The sequence below is a fragment of the Echinops telfairi genome, unplaced genomic scaffold (assembly GCF_000313985.2).
Source record: "Echinops telfairi isolate 266 unplaced genomic scaffold, ASM31398v2 ScPeMD7_7467;HRSCAF=8505_1, whole genome shotgun sequence".
Lineage (NCBI taxonomy): Eukaryota > Metazoa > Chordata > Mammalia > Afrosoricida > Tenrecidae > Echinops > Echinops telfairi.
In genome coordinates this window covers 42,339,892-42,361,896 of record NW_022111368.1, presented here as the reverse complement: position 1 = coordinate 42,361,896, position 22,005 = coordinate 42,339,892, and the positions used below count along the sequence as shown (strand labels likewise).

The 22,005-nt window shown below is 41.4% G+C and overlaps 1 protein-coding gene across 6 annotated transcripts in view; it reads left to right on the top strand.

The window, feature by feature from the left end:
• Positions 1–22,005, top strand: part of IMMT (inner membrane mitochondrial protein) — a 33,855-nt gene that overhangs the window by 10,210 nt on the left and 1,640 nt on the right. Inside the window, exons 2-14 of one of the 6 annotated variants that reach the window (XM_045283870.1) lie at positions 325–398; positions 1,378–1,567; positions 7,335–7,440; positions 9,093–9,194; positions 9,539–9,634; positions 12,800–12,936; positions 13,254–13,357; positions 13,935–14,070; positions 14,383–14,512; positions 17,032–17,046; positions 18,265–18,488; positions 20,506–20,637; positions 21,472–21,601. In XM_045283870.1, coding sequence (XP_045139805.1) covers positions 325–398; positions 1,378–1,567; positions 7,335–7,440; positions 9,093–9,194; positions 9,539–9,634; positions 12,800–12,936; positions 13,254–13,357; positions 13,935–14,070; positions 14,383–14,512; positions 17,032–17,046; positions 18,265–18,488; positions 20,506–20,637; positions 21,472–21,601 — 1,576 coding nt within the window. Of the gene's footprint in view, positions 1–324; positions 399–1,377; positions 1,568–7,334; positions 7,441–9,056; positions 9,195–9,538; positions 9,635–12,799; positions 12,937–13,253; positions 13,358–13,934; positions 14,071–14,382; positions 14,513–17,031; positions 17,047–18,264; positions 18,489–20,505; positions 20,638–21,471; positions 21,602–22,005 lie in introns of all 6 variants that reach the window. The other 5 variants (XM_045283869.1, XM_045283868.1, XM_045283871.1 and 2 more) reach the window with 5 other exon arrangements.

Below are 22,005 nucleotides of genomic sequence, written 5' to 3'. Positions count from 1 at the left end.
ATACTGCTGTTTTATTTTTACTTGTCTATTAAGAAATCATGACAAATCCCAATTATGGTCCAGGTACAATGACCATACATAAAGCTCAAAAGTAATGATCCTTTTTTCAAATTCTTAAAGGTAATTTATATGGCCTTGGACTGTAGAGGGCACCTCTTAATTTTAAAGGTCTACAAATATATTCTTTGGTTAGTTGATTTCTGAAAGTAAAGTAAATCTTTGTGTATTGCAGCCATTTATAATAAAAGTATTATTTTTTGAATTACCAACTCTAACGTGTTTTTGAAAATGCTTTGGTTGTAATGCTTTCTCCTTCCTCTGTAGAGTTGTCTCTGTGGGAAGTTTGTCCTTCGCCCATTGCGACCATGCCGTCGGTACTCAACTTCAGGAAGTTCTGGGTATGTAGTATGTCTGCCTATCTCCATGGAATGGCTACTTAAACCCCTTTTTAAAAGTGGAGCTTTACTGTAGTTTCTGTGGGGTAGGTACCCTCTAGAGCAGTGGTTCTCAACCTGTGGGTCGACTCCTTGAGGGGAGTGGACCGACCCTTTCACAGGGGTCACCCGATTCCCAACAGTAGCAAAATTACAGTTATGAAGTAGGCAACAGAAATAATTTTATGGTTGGGAGGTCACCACAACATGAGGAGGAACTGTATTAAAGCATCACAGCATTAGGAAGGTTGAGAACCACTGCTCTAGAGCCTTATTTACATGAGGATAAAAATCTATTGTGATGATTCTCTTGGCTCCTTGGTAATTAGATTGCATCTAAAGCAGGCTTCCCTCCCCCCCAGGTACTATCTTTCATTCAAGGGCCAGTATATTTATATTCAGGACTTGGCAAGCTGTGGCATAAAATGCATTCTTAATTTTATATTATTTAAAGGGTTTCTTATTTTCGAAATTTTTTAATTAGGGGAGAGGCACCTTGAAACAGTTCTTCATGGGTTCATAGCAACCTTATAATTACGAACATCTGAGTCTTACAAAGATTTCTAGTCTAGAGGTTACTATTTTAAAAAAAACAGTAAATAAGGTGCCTTGGTGATGCAGTGGTTAAGTGCCAAGCTGCTAACACAAAAGGTCACAGTTTGAGCATACCAGCTGCTCCACTGGAGAAAGATGAGGCCATCTCCTTTCTTAAAGATTACACCTTGGAAACCATATGGGGCAAATTGATTTATTATTGAATTCTGTTTTCTGTGGTAGATACATTGTAAACAAATCAGGGGGAGATGATGTGTAGCTGTGCTGTTCAGATTGGCTGCTGCATCAGAATCAGTGGTAGAGAAGAATGTCTTTGAGGATAGTATTAGCCCAGTAAGTAGCTGTAGGAACGCAAAGAAATCTAAATGTGTTTATTTCTTTCACTTAGATTGAGTGCTGGCAAAATTGTGGGAGCTGGACTGTTATTTGTTGGTGGAGGTCTTGGGGGCACTGTCCTGTATGCTAAATGGGATTCCCATTTCCGGGAAAGCATAGAGAAAACCATACCCTACTCAGACAAGCTCTTTGAGATGATTCTTGGTTCTGCACCTTATGGCGTTCCATTGCCAAAGAAGCCGGTAAGACTTTGCAACAACGTTTTGTTATAATCGACCTAGAGAAAAATCGTAAGTGCGAGTTGTGTTGATTTTGTTTTGTGCTGCTTTTGTTTAGTTTATTTTGTCATCTTGAAGATACACAAATTTATATTTTAATCTATAATTCAGTAGAACTTGCCAGGTATGTTTGTTGCTGATGGTTAAATTGAACTTGAAGTGTGCAGACGAGTTCTTATCCCTTTGGGGTGCTAGACATGCTTTCATCTAGCAATTCACATAAAACTGGAGAAGATGGCTCAGACAAAAATGGCCCTCAGTGCCTTCTGTGGCCTTTAGGCCACACCTTTGGAGCTGTCAAACTGCTTCAGAGCACTAAAAACATGTATGAAGAATTGTCACAGCATAGAACCTGCTTGTGATAGTTAATAGTGGCCTCCTTTAAACCCTTCAACACAACCACAAAGTGTTCAGCTATATACTGATTGGTTGACAGTATCTTTTAGTAAGCTAACTTTGTGCCTAATTTTTAGTTTCACCTTTTTACCCATTAGCCAATTTTAAGGCTAAAAATTAGCCTTAAATTCTTCATTCAAACATCCCAAACCAAACCCACTAAAAGTGAGTGGATTCCTACTCATAGTGAACCTGTGGGACAGGGTAGATCTGCTCCATAGGATTTCCAAGGCGGTAAATCTTGACAAGCCAACTGCCACCTCTCTCTCTCCTCTGTAGGGCTGCTGAGTTGAAACTCACCAACCTTTTGGTTAACAGCCAAGCACTTTAACCACTGCACAATCAGGGCTTCTTTGATTCAAACACAGTTGCCTGAAAAGAAGAAAGAAAAACAAAAAGATGGGAAAGAGATCATGGTTTTGTGACTGAGTTGGTATTGGGTATTTCTCTATCAGTGGGCACTGCGTGGACTTCTCCACTGTAGAGTGTCATGGCCTCTTGAACCAAAATATAGGAGTCTGAGTTGGGGGAGCCAGATAGTTTTGCAGGAGCAGAATCCTGAGGGTTCCTTCTAACAATCCTGGGTTTTCTTAGCTGCTAGTCGTTGTAAGACATAGAGTGAAGCCCATAAGGCTAGAGCAGAGTTCCTTGCTGCTTGCTATGGCTTCCAATGCTATTCTGTGTAGATGACTCCTTTATCTCTCTCTAGGCCAAGGTAGCCTTGGCCTACCCTCACTCCTCTTAGCCAGCCTGCTGAATTATTTTCACTTTGGATAACTCAGCACGTGTCTACTTCCCCACCTCAAAACGAATGTTTTTCCTGGCTTGCTTTTTTTGCCTTTCGTATTAAAAATAGCACCATGCTTTCAGATGAATTCTGGGGTTCATCTCAGGAGTTGCCAATATTTTACTCACTCTCCAATCTTTAAAATTTTGTTTTCTGCATTAGAAAAATGTAAAGTGTCCAAATGCCAAGATACCCCTTTAAGGACTAAGGTATGCCTGACCTAAGTCATAATATTTTCAGTTGCCTCATACGGATTCAAAAGCTGGACAAATGACTAACGGACACCAAGGAAGAGTTGATGCTTTTGAGTTATACATTAGTGAAGAATATTGAATATATCACCGACTGTCAGAATTAAAAACAAATCAATCTTGGAAAAAGAACAACCAGAATGCACCTCCGAAGTGTGGATAATGAGACTGCATCTCTTGTACTTTGAACATGTTATCAGGAGGGACTAGTCCCAGAAAAGGATAGCATGCTTGGTAAAGTAGAGGGTCAGCAAAAAAAAAAAAAAAAAAAGGAGACTTGATATAGTGGCTACAACTATGGACTCAAATATAGCAATGATTGTGAGGATGGCACAGGACCGGGCAGTGTTTCTTTGATTGTATGTAGGGTCAGAAATGACTCGATAACATCTCACAACATTTATTATTTATTTATGTATACTACAATTAATTAGTGCATTTATTGTAGGGATTTTCAATCACTTGAGGTAAAGATTAGATGATAGTGTAAACTAGTCTGAATATAGAAGCTGCAATGTTCACCCCATTTTTTTTAAATTTAATCATTTTGGGGGGGGCTTCTACAACTCTTATCACAATCCATACATCCATCCAGTGTGTCAAGCACATTTGTACATTTGTTGCCCTCCTTATTCTCAAAACATTTGCTTTCTCCTTGAGCCCTTGGTATCAGCTCATTTTTTTCCCTTCCCTCCCCACTCCCCCATCCCTCATGAACCCCTTGATAATTTATAAATTATTTTGTCATATCTTACACTGTCCTCCCTGCACCCACTTTTCTTTTCTCCATATAATCTGAGGTTATATGTAGTTGTAGTTGGTTCCCCCTTTCTACCCCACCGTCCCTCCATCCTCCCAGTATCACCACTCTCACCACTGTTCCTGAAGGGATTGTCTGTCCTGGATTCCCTGTGTTTCCAGTTCCTATCTGTACCAGGGTACATGCTCTGGTCTAGCCAGATTTGTAAGGTAGGATTGGGATCATGATAGTGGGGGTGGAGGAAGCATTTAGGAACTAGAGGAAAGTTGTATAATTCATCATTGCTACACTGCACCCTGACTCGCTCGTCTCCTCCCCCGACCCTTCTGTAAGGGGATGTCCAGTTGCCTACAGATGGATCTTGGGTCCCAAATCTGCACTCCACCTCATTCGCAATGATATGATTTTTTGTTTTTTTTGCTGCCTGTTAATGTGATCCCTTTGATACCTCATGATCGCACAGGCCACACAGGCTGGTGTGCTGCTTCCATGTGGGCTTTGTTGCTTCTGAGCTAGTTGGCCACTTGTTTACCTTCAAGTCTTTAAGACCCCAGACATTATATCTTTTGATAGCCGTGATTGTGTTGGGAAGGTGAGCCTCATGGAATGCCAGTTTAATAGAACAAAGTGTTCTTGCATTGAGGGAGTACAGTACTTGAGTGGAGACCCAATGTCCATCTGCTACCTTAACACTAAACCTATAAATATATGCACATTGATCTATTTCCCCATCCTCATATATAAATATATTTACATATGTACATGTAAATGTGGAGGCCTTTATTTAGACCTCCACAAATATCCTTTGCCTCCTAGACCTTTCTTCTATTTCCTTTTACTTTCCTCCTGTCCCACTATCATGCTCAGCCTTCATTTGTGTGGTAGTCACCTAATCTGGTGTCAATTTAAGGATTAAGAGTGTAGGGGTGGAGTCTAGGCTGTCAGTATGGAGATAGCCAATGAGACTTCTGTGGGCATGGCCTTCTGAGAATTCTGGGAAATCTGGTACTTCCTCCTTGGAGGCAGAAGACACCTCTCTCTGCTACTCCCTGGGAAACATTGTAGAACACAAGCCACATGGATGCAACCAGACCTCTGAAGCTGGAGAAGCCACAAAGAGACCCCTGCCGGCCCTGAGATGCTTACAACGCCACTGGACCCAAAGACTTTCTACTCACTGGCTTGTGATCATCCTGTGTTTAGCTTCATTGCATGTGTTTTGTGATTATGAAGAGGACTTTATAGATTGATATCGGACATATGGGCTAATACCGGATTTATGGACTTGATCTGGACTGGGCTTGGATGTTTTCTCCATGTTTAATTGCTCTTGTATATAAACCTCTTTCTTTTACACATACGTATATCCATGGATTTGTTTCTCTAGTCTACTCAGACTAACACAATTTGGGTTTCAATAATTCCTATAGGTTACATTACCCTTGATCACACCCTACCAGGCCTCCTACATCCTCCTCACCACCGATTTGGATCACTTGTTGTTCCTTTGTCCCTGGGTTTGTTAACACCATTTCCTTTACCCACACCTCCCCCTCTTCCATGTCCCCCTGGAACCGTTGGTTCCGTTGTTTTCTCCTCCAAATTGTTCATCCAGCCTATCTTATTTAGACGGACCTACGGAGATAATAAACATGCACCAAAACAAGACAGCAAAACAAACAACAAAAGAAAACAACAAAAAGCAAAATGACAAAAAACAACAACAAAGAAAGGCCTGTAGTTAGTTCAGTGACTGTTTGTTGGCCTTTAGGAGTGTTTTCTGGTCGAGTATGATGGGGTGTTACGCCCTCGCCCCAAAGTCTATTTTTGGTATTTCCTGGAGACTTTGTTCTCTGTTGCCTTTGCTGTTCTGTTGCACGCCCTTAGTGTCTGCTTCGGTGTGGTGGGATCAGATCAGGCACAATTCCCACACTGAGTCTCCAGTGCACAACAACATTTGTTGTGTGTTGTATGTAGTGGCAAAACAAGATAGGAAACAACTTGGCTGCTTATAAATCGGAGATTAGTTATAAATGATGGGATATACATTACGTAGGATATTAATGTAAGTGAAAATTATTTCTTTGACTTGGAAAAAGTAAAAAGAGCAAGTTAGGTAGTAATGTGTATACGCTAACTCTGTCTTATTTTGTTTAAAGAAATGGAAGTTATATATATGTATATATCTGAGCGTACGCTTGGAGTAGAAGGACAGTGTTGACTACTTCAAAGTGCTCTAAGGGAAAGGAGCGGTAAAGAGGCAAGTTAAAACCCACACCATTGACATATCTTGCTATTATGTTGCTTGTCACAACAGTATCTATTTCATGAATTTAAAAAGGTCACTAGAGAAGAAAAATTAAGATAATGAGTGTAATTCTAGTTTCTATGCGTGGTGAGTTAGTTTAATTGTGCCAGCCTGGCCGATAATCACATGTGGGTCTGGTTGAAAGGCGGAGGGATAAATGGGTGGTGAAGCCTCGCCTTTCTAGTTCTCGGGTCTCTTGCTTTGTGATGGTCGCACCAGGATGCAGCTGCCTTAGCAGCTCCCTGCTTCAGCTTGCAAGATTGACGTCCTACAAGACATCCCCAAGGAGAAGCCCCATGGACCTATCCCGATGCAGCCCTGGGTGCTGGAGCAGCCGTGTGGAGACCCCTGCTACTGCTGAGATGCTTGTTCGTTCACTGACTCAGCTTTCCTCCTGCAGTCGGCATCATCGCCTCTGTTTTGTGAGGTGGAGGACTTTGTGGACTGGTGTTGGGTTAATGGGTTAATGTTGGACTTGTGGGCTTGGGCAGCATTGGGTTGGGATGTTTTCGTGATGCACCTTTTCTTTACATAAAACTCTCTTATATATGAGTTGCTGTGGATTTGTTCAGAGTACCCAGACTAATACACGTGGCAAAGTTCAAAACCTTTTTTAGTATATAGTAGTCTTCTAAAAATATGAGTTCCACTGTGAAGGTCTGGCATAAAGTGGGACAACATAGGTTGTGAGTATAAACATTTCTATTATGCAGTAATTAGGAAAGACAAAACCAGCCATTACTTCAGTTGGACCATTTATTCTAGTGTGCATGAGTCCTGGAGATTAAAGAAGCAACATAACCCCAAATCTCCATTTTTACTCAGAGCCCATGAAAATAATTTGATTCTGACTGAGCATATGTAATATATACCTTAATTTAGTTTAGAAAGAAGATGGAAATCACCTTAGTATATACAAGGAATGATGCATATATAGAAGGTGTGTCATATCTGATGCACTTTATTTACTCTGTGTTCTAAGAGAAGCCCCAGTTACAACTAAAATATGATCAAATTGTTTGTAATGAAAAGCTTGAGCTATAATTTCCTGGTTACAGTGACTTCTTATAGTGTGGCTAATAAAATACATTATGTTGTACAGCTTAACTTAAAATCTAAAATCCTGAAAGATTTTACTTTTGAAATAATACAAATTACTGTATGCTTTTTTTTTCTTCCCCGTGGTATCATATCTGAAATGTCAAATGTTTTTTGTTTCCATGATTCAGTCTGGTCCACTAACAATCTCTAGTGTGCCAGAGGCTGTGAAAGGATCCAAACAGCCTACTTCATACCTCCAGAAATCACAGGGAGACACTGCAGCGTCAGTAGCAGGTACCTACATTCAGAACCATTCTTTTCAGTGGATGAGTTTTTGAATTGACTTGTAAGAAGAAGGCTCGTCCCACGAAGGGCTCTTGTGTCCCCAACTCCCCTCCCTGCAAAGAAGGGTTCCCACCTATCATTTGGGCTTTCATTTCTAGAAATTGGGCTTTATTTTGAACACCTGTTGAGTGAAGATGTTGACAGAAATGTCCCTGCTTGTAAGAGACTGTTTCTTTTTCTTTTTCCTATTTTCCCTGTTTATGTCCAGCCTTTTTGCCCATTTGGATTTTAAGCTTGCTTCTTTTTTCCTGTCGCTTCACCCATTCCTTTTCCTCTCTTTAGTCTTAGTGAGAAAATGTCTTCCTGCTGTCCTCCAGGTTTATTTACCTTTGATATAACAGTAATCTCACCCTAATTTAAAGCATTTAGCTAATTCTAAACTGATGTACATTTGAATTTCTTCGTGTATTGTTACTGCTGTTCTGATTAAATTTCTCTCAGCGGCTGTTTGCTTGAGTGTTTAGTGTGTATCAGGCATTCAATAGACAAACTGGAAAGAAAAAAAGACTCCCCTGCTAATGTCCCTTTGGTAAAATGAAGGGGGAGAAAGATGATACAAGTAACAAAATAGATGAGATGTCTCCCATGGACTCGTGTGAGAGGGAATGCTGCAATGTTAATTGGAGTGGCTAAGGAAGCCTCACCTGGAAGGTGTCTTTTGAGTGAAAACTAGAATGAGATGAGTGTGCCAGGTGGAAGTGAGCCGTTGGGAAAGCATACCAGGCACAGGGATTGGCTAGTACACGGCCTCCTCCCATATTCAGGCAGCATGACTAAAGGCTACTAAGTGGCGTCAGTAAGTGGCAGAGAGGGAGGAGAAAGCCCATTGTGGCTGTGCAGAGAAGCCTTTATGAATTTGTATTCTGAGATGGGGAGGCCTTGGAGGTGCAGAGCCCAGAGTTGCTTATCTGACTTTTATTTTAATAGGACCATGCTGGCTGTTGTAAGTCGATGATATGCAACCAAGGACAGAGCTAGGATTTAACAGGCCTTACAATAATTCTACTTTGTACCTTTGAAATGTGTCTGCAGCCTATTTTAAATATTTTTTTCTCCATTTCTTGCTTCCCCACTCACACTCTGCCTCTAGAAGTATACTGCTTGTTTTCCTCTTCCACCACCTGTTCCTCAGACTGCCTTTTTCATCTCTCGCACTCTTCAAAGCAGCTAAAGAGGAATCATCTGGTTAGCTGCGTTCCTTTGCCTGCCTTCTTCATTATGGGGCCATTTTTCCTGTGTCATTATCATTCCATGTTGTGCTCATCTTTTGTCCACTGCTCGTGTGTTAAGCTTTGGTACCATTACTTTGTCTGAGGGCAGCTAGTGATGGTTGGAAAGTAGAGGATGCTGACAAGATTCCTTTTCTCCTGGCTTCCCTAGCCAGTGTCCATTGTGGGTGAGCTTGCAAATGCACTGGGAAGTGCTCCTTCCGTTTGAATAGTGGCTTTATGTGTCATTGTGTCTTTAAAGAGTCACATGTGAAGTGGGTGGTGGTGGTAGTAGATTCATGGGTTTATCTCTGTTAACCCAGGGACTATAAATACATGAGTAACATATATTTATAGCACCTACAGAGGCAGCTCAAATTATTTCTGCAGCAGGTGATACGCTGTCGGTCCCAGCCCCTGCGGTTCAGCATGACAGATCCATAAAACCGGGTCTCCTTGCAGTTGGTGAAGGAAAACCTACCCCTGCAACCTCAGGTAATTTAATTATTGATATTTGTTTCATAAATGATATACACATTAGAATGATTTAATACCTAGACCACACATACACACTATATAAGTGTAAATTTATGCTTCTTTTAAATCTACAGACTTGCTTAGGAAATTTTCTGAAAATTTCTAATCTAGGGGTTAAGACATGGATTCCTTGTCTTCATTGTGGAATCATTAAGAGTGCTGAGGTGGTTTTAGGAGTCTTAGCCCAAATTCTCCTTAGTAGATCTAATGGGCAGGTACAAAAGTTGATGGTATTTTTTCTCTGCTAGCTACTGAAATTCCGTGCCAAAATTTGATTTCCTCTTATTTACTTTTGCCACAAGAGCAAGCATCCTCGTCTTCTGTAAAAGAGCGTCCTCCTGAAGAAGTTGCGGCCCGCCTTGCTCGACAGGAAAAGCAAGAACAAGTTCAGATTGAGTGTATGTAAACCAAACCGCTCTCAAGGTCATCTCTCGCAGTTGTTTTCTTCTTACACCTTTCGCTCCCATTTCTTCCCCATCAGCTAGCTGTGATTTCTTTCTTTATTCGCATTACTGTGAATTTTATCATTTGTCTTCTTCCCATCTGTTACCTGGGTGACAAGGGATCAGTAATGTAGTGTGCATTGTGTATCATGGTGAACATTCCATGATGTACTTTCTCCATTTGTTTTTTGTTTGGTTAGTGTTGAAGTCTTCCTGCCGGAGTGGCTCCTGAATTACTCCAAGGAACCGTTTTTTTTAGACTTCTGTAAAGTAGAGGCAGACTTGACATGTGCTGAGTTCCTTGACTGCTTTTTCTTTTTCTGAGTCCTTGGCCGTTGTACAACTAGTTGAGACTGTTAAACCAAATGACTTAAACAAGTGCAATATTTTTGTACTTTTCCCCCCTCACCTTTTAGTTTTTCCTGAACTTTTTACCACTTCAAATTGAGACCGCTTTTTTTTTTTTAACTCATGCTTTCCCTCATGTTTCTCCCTTTGTCATACAGACACTTGGATGTAAATTATAAATTTAAGATGTTTGTGCCTTTTTTCCAGTTCCTCATAGCTTTCATTCTTGAGCAAGTGAACATTTTCAGGATTTTGCCTAGGATTACAGCACAATGTGTCACATAGCACACCCATGGACTTTTTGTAAGGATACATAGACCTCTTGAGGAGAGTGGCCTGCTTTTACAGGTGTGTGGGCCTCTGCAGTTCACTCTGAACTGCATTCGGACTTCCTGTCCACCATTAACTCAAGCATGCCATGGCAATCAGATACCGTATTTTCCTTCCTCTGCCTTTCCAGGTTAACTTTGATTCTCCAACTGTTTCTTAGTGCTTTTTCATTTCTTGCTTTCAGCAGCTTTGACTTGTGTTACAAAGGTACCGTTTATGATTGATCAATTTCTATGCATTTGTTCATCTCTCTGCAAAGGCACTGTCGAATCTGCCTGTTTCTTTTGCTCAAACTCTCCTTTTCTTTCATTCTCATCTCAAACATATTTCTTCTTCTTTTGTTGTTGTCACCAATGTCATCTTGTGTTATCTTATTCTCACTGGCTATCTTTCTTCAAGTGACCATTTTTTATTTTAACACATTGTCTGAAATCACTGCTTACATTGTTTGGAGGTTTCTTTGATATTCCTTTTTTTTTTTTTTGGATCGTTTTATTTGGGGCTCATACAACTCATCACAATCCATGCATTACATCCATTGTGTCAAGCACATTTGTACATTTGTTGCCATCATCATTCTCAAAACGTTTTTCTACTTGAGCCCTTGGTATCATTTTTTCCTCTCCCTCCCTGCTCCCCCTCCCTCACGAACCTTTGATAATTTATAATATTATTATTTTGTCATCTTTGATATTCCTTAAGTAGCAAACAAAAATGTGATTTTTAAGTTGTATAATGCATATATACATAATGAATTTTACAATTCAGTGTTTTTCAGTTGTATAAATTTGTAATAATAATTACATTGGAAGTGTGATCTTGATTACAATTTTCTTACCCAAACAAAGAAGGTGAGGTGGGGAGTCTTGTCCTTAGGGGACTTAACCTGGGTGTGCCCTTAAGGAAATTGGGGTAACCAGGGATGCTTGGTCCTGAGTAGCCAGGGGTCAGAGGGTCCCAAGGCCAATACTGTGAGCGTTTCTAATATGCAGCTAGCTGTGTATGTGTCTCAGCCTGGACCTGTTTTGCTTCTTTGGGCCTGCGCGTGACAGTGTGGAATCTGTGATGAGTGCTTTTGTTTGCTGCCATCTCTTAACTTCACGGCCACCATTGGAGCCTCATGACAGATGATCTCCTTCATTTGGAGGATTTGTCTTTATCTTGTCGGTGCCCTGTTTAAGACTTGATAAAATATCAAAGAGAAGAAAAAATAATGATCTTAATATATGATAGTTCCTTAAACATTTGTGTCTTGTAGCCTTCAGACTTGTTTCCAAGCTACCTTTTCTTTTTTTGCCTTTTTCTTTTTTGATTACATACAAGTGACTTTAATACAGAGACTGAATTATTATTAGTTATAAGTTCATAGACAAAGAAAAGCTATGGACATGAAAATAAAGGCAATATTGAAAATATATCAGAGGTTGTAGCAATATGGTATAGAAAAATTTGATTTACAAAGTATCAGTGCATTTATATTCACAGGTTATTTTAAAAACTTCACGTCAATAGCCTCATTTTTTTGTTTTGTTTTTTTAATCGTTTTGCCTGTTAGATCTTGAGAGCCTGACTGGTACAGGCTGCTAACCAGAAGGTTGGCTGTTTGAATTTACCCAGTGGCTCCATGGGAGAAAGCTCTGCTTTTGTAAAGATTACAGTCTAGGAAACCCATTGAGACAGTTCTACTCTGTCAAGTGGGGTTGCTAGGAGACAAAAACTTGACATTACCTAACAGCAACATGTTTTGGCTTGGTGTGATAGAGGTGTTTTGCTATGAGTATTTCTCTGGCTGAGGGTATGAAAATGTCCTAGCTGGGTCTCTGTGGTCTGGTCATTATTTAAAGGGAAAAAAAGATCCATTGTTTATGCTGAAGTTGTTGACTCTAGTGGCACAGTGGTTAAGCCCTCCACTGCTAACTAAAAGGTTGGCAATTCAAACACACCAGCTGCTCCGTGGGAAAAAGAAATAACAATCTGCTTCTGGAAAGTTTACAGTTTCTGAAACTCTATGGGCCAGTTTTACTCGGTCTTACAGGGTCAGAATTGACAACGGGTTTGGGTTTTTGGCAGTGGGTAAAACAAACTGTAAAGTCTTAAACCGGATTACATTCTTTTGAAATAGATTGCCTTTCTGTAAGCAGTTATTTTTCTCATGGGAGGAAAAAGCCAGGTTCTGAACTTTATTTTGAAGAAATTCCATTAGCCATAAAAGTAAAATTACTATAATGAACAACTCCCATTTTATCAACATTTGACTATGCTTTTAAGTGAAACCTTGATTCCTAAATTTGGGCTTGTTTCTTTGCTGCTGTGTGCTTGCTTGTTTTTACCACTTTTGGAGACATGCAGTGAAAGACTTAATAGGGAAGAGTGAAAGATTAAATTACTATATATGAAGGCAGGAACCTATTTTTTTAAAAAAAACACTTCTTTTTCTCCCAGCAATAGCTAAGAGCTTAGAAGATGCTGTGAGCCAGACTGCTCGCACCACTCTGCATGCAGTCGCAGCGCAGAATGCCGCGGTTCAGGCCGTCAATGCACATGCCAGTGTCCTGAAAGCCGCCATGGACAATTCTGAGGTGAGCCCAGGAAGGATGCAACCCATTGCTCTGAGTCGGGGCCAGCTCACAGCAGCCCTGTTGGACGGAGTAGAATTGTTCCTAAGGTTTCCAAGACTAAGTCTTTACACGAGCAGGTAGCCTCACCAATCTTCCATAGAGCCTCCTTCTACCAGCCTCCTGGCTAGCAGCCTATCATTTAATCCACTGCACAACCACAGTATCTTCAAGAATGATTGGGCATGTGTTATTTGATAGACCAGTTTTATCCTCACAGCCTATCTTACACATCAGTTATAGAAATTATTCATGTTTACACACTGAAAATTTTTGTTTAGATTTCAGGTGAGAAGAAGGCAGCCCAGTGGCGCATGGTGGAGGGCGCGTTGAAGGAACGCAGAAAAGCAGTAGATGAGGCCGCCGATGCCCTTCTCAAAGCCAAGTAAGTACTCATGGACTTTCACAAGTTATTAGGGCCTCCTGGTGGCTTTCTTCGGGCCGGGCTTTCTTTGTGCAGTGTGAGTGAGTGAGTGGGGACCAAGAGCCCTTTTCCCTCTCTCCATCTGTGCTTTGTTGCGCTGGGGTCAGAATGGGGACATTTAATAAGTCTGTTCAATTTGTGAAGCCTATGGAATCCCAAAGCCTTCCTGTGAGGCCGTTATTTCTTGAGAGTTGTGGCTTCATCATTTTATCTTAATTAAGTTGTCTTAATTGGAAAGCTAACAAGATCCAGGATATTGCACACAGGACTGACATTTATTGAGTGCTCACGAGATAGCAAACACTGAACTCTCTTCCTATACCTCATGCCACCGCCAGTCCCCTTCTGTCCTTGGTGGTTTTGGTTGTTGGTGATACAAACTGCTCTACCTGGAGACTGCAAAAAAGCATTGAATCTTTGTTTCAATTTATTTCTTTCACAGATTTTTAAAAATTTTATTTTGTACAGCTTTTAGAATGCTTTCATAAAGTTGGCAAGGAATTGTATTAAGTCTTTGTTTCATTTTATTGGTTTCCAGAGAAGAATTAGAGAAGATGAAAAGTGTAATTGAAAATGCAAAGAAAAAGGAGATTGCTGGGACCAAACCTTACATAACTACTGCAGAGGGCAAACTCCACAACATGATCGTTGATCTAGACGATGTGGTCCAAAAGGTGAGCCCCTTAGGTCTCTTGTTCACATGAAAACAAGACCCTTTAGCCAAAGGAATGCAAGAAAATAGATGCTTGTGGTCATGGTTGTTACTTACCGCTTAGAAAATTACCATTTTGTGACTAAATGAAAGACAAGCTCTTCTGTCTAAACTTGGTGTGATCTATAAAGGGTAGTTCCTATCTGCTTTAGAAAGCTAGATAGGTATTACCTATGCATTCACAGTCAACTTACTAAATAAGCAAACCTGACTTCTCTTTCTGAGCTTGTATTGTCTTGTCCAGTTTAGCCCTCTACCCTTTGTGTCTCTTTAGGTCCAAGCAGCACAGTCTGAGGCTAAGGTTGTCTCTCAGTATCATGAACTAGTGGCCCAAGCCCGGGATGACTTTAAACGAGAATTGGACAGTATTACCCCAGATCTAATGCCTGGGTGGAAAGGGATGAGTAAGTACAACTGAAGCATTGTGCCCCCTTTTTTGTTTTTCTTTCTTAACAACTGACCTATCAACTACAGTAAGCCTGCTTCAGCTGCATTCATTTAGTCCAAACCCCTGTCGCCTGCCTACCTGTTGCTTGGTGTCCAGTCCAGCCCAGTGTTGTCGACATTTTCTCTAGCAGGCACCATGTAAGGTAGCACACTGGTGGCCGCTCCCTCCTCCATGCTTGGTTATAGCCATGGTGAATAATCTGGTTTCTGCTGTTCAAAAAAAGCATTTTGAATCCAAGCAAGTGAGAGTAGCATTATAACCTTGGCTCTGATAAAAATATCTATGTATAATTATTCAAAACCTTAGTACTCTGCATATATTTAGATTGAATTGCTTAATGGCACACCTTGGAGGTGTGAATGGTTCACACTGCATTCCTGCTTTGTAGGATACCTATCCACCAGCTAAGTCGTGGTGCTTGTTTGTAGCTTGTTTGTGACAGACAGGCTTTAACAAAGCTTGCATACTGAAGAAAAGCCTGGTGATCTAGACCAATCTGTGGATCGCAGCAGTCTGATGGTGGGACTGGCACAGGACTGGGCAGCATTTCGTTTCGTCCCCATGAGCTGGGTGCCAGCTGTCATGGCCACTACGATAACCTGGGCACTCTTTCTGATTACTCTCTGACACTGAGGTTGAGAACCTATTCAGGGGCTCTAGAGTAGAATTGCTGTGGGACTGTACATTAGCTCAGATTGCAAGAAACTTGATACTGAAGGTTAGGCAATTATTACATACTGTAACTCTGAGAGATAGTCCCATTTTCCTGAAATGCTGGGAAAGTGCTAGGAATCTCAGAGATGACCATTCTCAACAAGCTGTACCCGAACTACCTCTTACAGTTCTCTCCGGACTGAAAGTTCCAGGCTTGATAAAAGGGTCATGGAAGCATGAGCTAAGGTAATAAAGACCCATGAGATATTTTATCTGTGTGACAGTCATCCAGAGAGATTTACTAGATTTACTCTGGGAACTCGGGTTCCCAGAGGAACCCAAGACAGTTTTCTATATGTAGTTGACTCACTTAAGAGGGGGACCACCAGTTAGACTTTAAAGGGAAAAAAAAACGGGGGGTGCTTAGAGAAAAAAATTGTATACACACCAATCTGGAAAGAATCAATCTTGCTTGCACCTTGCTGTTTGAACTGGCTAGCCATCACTCAGCAGAGGAGGTCCATGTTGACAGGTTCAGGAAGCCAAGCCATACCTTTTCCCTACTGAAATGTCTCCTGGGCTGTGCTTCCCTGAATTTACAACTGAAACAGATGTAACCATTTCCTACCACACCTCACTCTACCACTTTATTCTGTTTTAGCCTCTTGAAATTCATCATCTTGTCTTGTGTGTTTGTTGTGTGCCTATTAAATGTAAGCCCCTTGGCAGAGGCATGGCATTTGGTAGAAAGCAAGGAGTTGGGGTTGGCTGAAGGGAGAGGAAAGGACGTTGGAAGGGCAGGATGGACTGAGAGAACGAGTAGTGAGTGCCAACCCTAGCAATTTGAAACTTGTGATCTTTACTACCGGTCTTTGGTCTTCCTACCGAACTAACACCTACTGATGTTTTCCAGGGCAGCCGTTGAAGTTTTTAAACTTTTGTTGTTGTTGCTGATTCTGAAAATGCCCATAAAATGTCAAAAAAGTTACAGCCTAGTTCTCAACTGCCTAGGGATGATTTTCTGCCTAAGGACATTTTGCAATGGGCAGGGCTGCTGGCATCAGAAGGCAGGGACACTGCTAAGTCCTGTCAGACACAGCAAATCCCCCCATAGTGGAGAATGATGCTCCAAAGCGACAGTCATTCCCAAGGCCTAGAAACCCTGTGTTGAAAGGTGACCTCCAGAAAATAAAGTTTTTGTGTTTTCTGTGGTGCTGCCTCTGAATTTTTAGAGGGGACACCATCTCCAGTTCCATTTTTAGGAATTTTTAACATGGATTGCACCGTCACATGATAGAAAATTTGCAATGCATAAAAGGCATTTAGTGAAAGTTAGCCATACGCAAACCCACATATTCCATGATTTTTAGTCCATCGATGCAACCAGTGTCACGTCTTTTTCTGGAGATGTGAATTCTCCCTCGATGACTAAAAGTCCTTACCTCTGAAATCTAAAGGCCTTTCAGACCTCTACCAAATCCCCTCTAGCAGAGGGGTTATCACTGGGTTATAATCTTGGTTCTCTAAATTGTGAATAGCCTGGCACTAACATTGTCGCATAGTCTCTGAATTCTTTCATAGCTAAGCTCAGTGCTATCTTTGTTAATAATAGCCAGCACTACTGAGCATTATTCTGGCACTGTTTTCTAAACATTCTACAGATCTTGACTTAATTAAAGATCCAAACAATCCTGAAGTATGAAAAGGCCTTTTTTACCTCCAGTGTCTGGTTTTTCTTTCTTTTTGTGGTCTTCCAATTTAACATCTATAAATGAAATACATATATTCTTATTTTCAAACTCTTTTGCTTTCCCTTTGCAGGCATTTCTGACTTAGGTGAGTAATTATGTGTTCTGTACTTTAAAGGCTTTTGTTTTGAGTCTTAAAAGACTGAAGTCTTTGTTTTCTTGATGCTTAAAGTTACGTACATAATATAAACAAAATTGTATCACATGAAAAATCTAAATAAGGATCTTTTTGTCATTTGCGCTCTCCGTGATTGGAAGCCTATAGATATGATATACATAAAAATATTGTTTTTAATTTTGGAAAGTTTCGGATATTAAAAATAGGAAGAAAAGTATGGTAAGCGCCAAAGTCCTTTCCCCCTGCTTCAGCACTGGTCACGTGGCCAGTTCTGTCTCACTTGTTCGTGCTCACCCTTCTTCTAGCTCATGTTGAAGCAGATCTTAGCATATCCTTTCATTTCTAAGTCCCTTCAGCTTGCTTTCTGAAACATCATCACCAGGCTGCATCACAGCGGAGACATGAGTCTTCCTCAGTGCCCTCCCATGTCCAGTCAGGGTTCAGATAGGTGCCATTGTCTGTAAAGTGGGCTCGTACAGTGAATTTCGTCGATGCGTCTTTTATATCATCTTTTTATTTCAGTTTATTTCTTGACGATATGAGTCATTTGTCATATAGAGCTTCCTATACTTTCTCTATTTTGCTGATGTAGTCCTAATTCTTACGTGAGGAGTGGGGTTTTGAAGACTCGTAACAGGCCTTGAGGCGTGAACAAGCTCTGCAGCAGCAGGGTCTGGTGCACAGCTCAGGCTGCAGACTGTGCTCCTGGATCCCGTTTGGAGTGAGAAAAGGAGCAAAACTCATAGGAGAAAGTAAAAGTTTGAATGGGATGAGAGTTTTCTGAAAAAGAAACTAACTGGGGATGCATGTTACAAAGAATCATAGGAATATATGCCAGAAAACACAGAAGTGGCTGCATATATTAGCTTGGTCTTTATAGGCAAAATTATTAGGTGAAAAGCTAATTTATAGGTCATTCAGATGACAAGTATTATTTTGGGTTCATGAAAAAGGCAACTGATTGCTATGCCTTTACAAATTAACTAAGGTTTTTGCTTGCATTTGAAAACATTTTATTGTTAGGCCCTATCTATCAATATCCAGCTGAACTGGAGAATCTTAAGCCCATTTGTGAAGCTGATTTTTCCTCTGCATTGTTTTAAAGGTTAAAGTGCAAATGACTGAAGATGTGTACCTGTAATAAATCCTTATGCTGAGACGATGAACTCTCCAATGTGTTCTCTTTAGCCGACAAGCTGTCCACTGATGATCTGAACTCCCTGATTGCTCACGCCCATCGCCGCATCGACCAGCTGAACAGAGAGCTGGCAGAGCAGAAAGCCGCGGAGAAGCAGCACATCGAGTTAGCCTTGGAGAAACAAAAGCTGGAGGAAAAGCAGGCGTTGGACTCTGCGGTGGCGAAAGCATTAGAGCATCACAGAAGTGAAATAGTGTCCGAGCAGGACAGAAAGGTAGCAGAGATGGGAGTCGGAGTCATGCCGGGCCTAACATTTAAAATGAATCTATTTCTGCCACCAGTTTAAAATACCGGGTATAAGTCATGCTGAACCACCTACAGAATGCAGCTTTGTCCTCTGCTTTCCTGGTCAAACGTAAAACCTGTAGGGAAGGAATGAACTAGCAGAGCTCCTTTTTGTTGAACAGATGCTGCAGTTCAAGAGCATAATGGGCTACTGGCAACCGGGCTTATCTAATCCCTCCTCCCCAGTGGAGTTCTCCCCTAAAGCAGGCCTGGAAGACCCTCCATTGGCATCTGAGCATGTTCCCCTTGCCAGTGTTCTACATGGCGGGTGGTTAGGAATGATGGGGTCACTCTTCTAGCCATGTGGGCACATCATGTATTAAATATGTGGCCACAGGGGTTTGGGGACCTGGCTACACATCCCACCTTCATGTCTCAGCAGCACAGTTGACCACTCTCTCCTCTCTCAAATGGCTTTCTGCCCCAGGACCACACTCTTCTAGCCTTTCTCTCCGCTTGCTGACCACTCCTGAGGCTCCTTTGCTCAGTTGGCATGCCCTGCTATGCTTCTGAAACCTTTTCTTACTCCACAGTCTCCAAGTGACCATAGGTAGTTGTTTGAATACCATCTGTAGCATTCTGAGCTAGGCCTAGCTGTGATACCCCTGGCTGAATTTGTAGTAATTGTTTTAGACTCAACACATAGCAAACGGCCTTCTGGATTCTCTTCAGCCTGTCCCTCAGTCCCTCAGCTGGCCTCTGTCTGTAAGTAGACCACCAGCCATCAGTTGCTCCAGCTAGACAGCATGCTTGCTAGGCCTTCCGTCACTCATGTCGCCTGTCGTACACCCAGCATCACTCCCTAATCGGTCCATTTCTCTCCTTTACCTTCACCTTAGTCCATGCTGCGGTTCAATAGGTGGTTGTTTCTGTGCTCGTCATTCGAGAGTTTCAACTGGCTTTCCTGTTTTCATACTGATCCTTGTATTTGGTTGGTTCATATTATAAAACAGCTTTGATCAGACACTAGGTTTGTAAACTCCTCCATCGACTGACTCCCTGTTAACATTTAATACAAAATCTAAATTGTTGTCTAATACCAAAAGGCCTAGGTCTCCTTTCTGCCTGCTCGGAGCCGGGGCTCTTCCTTTCACTGCTCCAGGCTGACTGGAATTTTTTCTGTGCCTTAACTACATTTTCCATCTTGGGACCTTTACACCCTTCCTGCCTGGGACTCCTTGAAAGGGGCTTTAGTTACTGCTTTGGATGTCAGTCTCAGCAAGGTCTTCCATGTCCCCTTATTCTAAAGTAGAGCCCCAAGTCAAGCGTCACAATCTGAGAGATGCCCTTTTTGTGGACTTGTTTATTGCCAGCTCTCCACGTTGAAAAGTGTACTGACTGAGAGCTAGAACCCGTTTACCGTGAGCACCCTTGTATCCAGGCAATTAGCAGACGCTGCCTGACATGTTTCATAGATTTTTATGTACCGACTGACTGCACTCCTAGTCATTTACTATTTTGAGAAAATAAATCTTTGGATTCCAGGTACTCTGTTCAATCGGTTGTATTATGCAAGACATGATAATGTCATATTTTATATTATGTTCAGTAATCGCCAGCTACTTTAATGTTCGAGACACTCCTCAGTGTGGGCATTATGACTCACAGCAGAGATTTGGGGAGGACTTGGTAGTGGTTTTCCTCCATGACCTAGCATTAGTGACTTTCGTGGGAAGCTGGTGCTTCAGAAAGGGACAAGTGTCTGCTTTGGGTGGGAGGCAGCCAGGTGATGTGGGCTGGAGAGACCCCTGTTTGAAATTCGGTAGGGTCAAAGCTGGATGTTTGAATCACCTCCCAACCCTTAGCGTTTTGGTTTACATAAAAATTAGAACAAGCTGTGCTCACACGCCTGCCTCTTGGAAGGGACTGTAAGCATTGCTGTTCATTGTCCTTCTCTTCTGTATTTGGAGAGTTGAGAACAATCCTGGCTGTGTTTGGTTTCATAGGTTGACGAAGTTCGAGATGCCATGGAAATTGAAATGAGAACCCAGCTCCGCCGACAGGCTGCTGCCCACACCGATCACTTGCGTGATGTCCTTCGGGTACAAGAACAGGAACTGAAGTGTGAGTTTGAAAAGGTAAGAACTTTGTCTTATCAACAGGCTCTCCTTCCCATTCATGAACTCTGTATGGCCTTCTCTCTGTGACTGTGGAAGGAAGCGTATGGAAAGATGGTTACAGAGCCTTGGTAGAGTGGGGCATTTGTATATCTGCAAAACTGGTCCTTTTTACATAACGATGTAGCTGCATGGAAGTGGTCAGATGTGTTTTGAATGCGCCAAAGGCATGTAGAGTTCCAGCAGCTCAGCACGGCTGGTGAAAGAGACCCGGTCGGGACTGTGTATTGGACAGGTGGCGTTTCCTCATTAAGGGTACTTCTCTGAGAGGTTGAGTTGGTAAAACAACAGATCATAAAGACACCATTAATTTTAATCCGTTTCTATTCAAAGTCATTTACAGATTTTTCAAGTAATGTTCCAGAAAATTGAAATTGACTCTATTTTTAAAAACTATTTATTGAGAGAAATTAATGTTTTATTCTTAAGTAGAGGACATGGAAATAACTATATTATGTGTGGCTAATAATGTATATTATATATTATTATATATATATATAATATATATATATTGTTTTTGGAACTGGCAGTTTTTGATAGCCTACTTTGTCCTGGTCTGCTTTCCCTGATGTCAGGCTCCATCAGGAGTTGTGTGGAGATTGACACATCAAATACAAACCAGAATGGTTCTGAGCCACGCACATAATGTTGTAGGTTCACGATGACTGCTTTGATATTTCAAAGGCACGCTTTGCTTCCAGAGGGGTGGCAATTTCTAAAAGAGCAGCATCCAGATAAGTGATGTGCACTGAAGTAGTATCACTTTTCTCTGTACACTGTTTGTGTTTATTTCAGGACATGTCTGAAAAACTCGCTGAACAAGAATTAGAGTATCGTCGTCTCAGCCAAGAGCAAGTCGACAGCTTTACTCTGGATATAAACACTGCCTATGCCAGACTGAGAGGAATCGAACAGGCTGTGCAGAGTGAGCAGATGGCACTTAGAAATTGTTATTCAGTGTGACCTCTGAGGGTGATTACTTGTTATGTGGCTAATGAGCTGTGTGCATTAATGTTGGGGTATAGAGATACTGAAATCTCTTTACCAGATCTTAAGTACTTTTTTTTTTTTTTTAATTAGACCCAGATTTGGTGCATTTGGAACACAGAATGTTTAGGAGGATATTTTTTTAAAGGCTCTAAAATTAAATCTAAGTAACTTGAAGTTTTACTTCTTGTGACTTAGATTTAATGATATGACATAGTTAATGATAGGACAAACCCTAGATGACTGTTTGAGTCAGTTAACCAGCGTTCGAGGGCTTTTCTCGTGGGCTTGGGTTGTGGTCCTGGTGGGTCTGTGCGGGCTCGTGCTCCCCCTCCAAAGGGC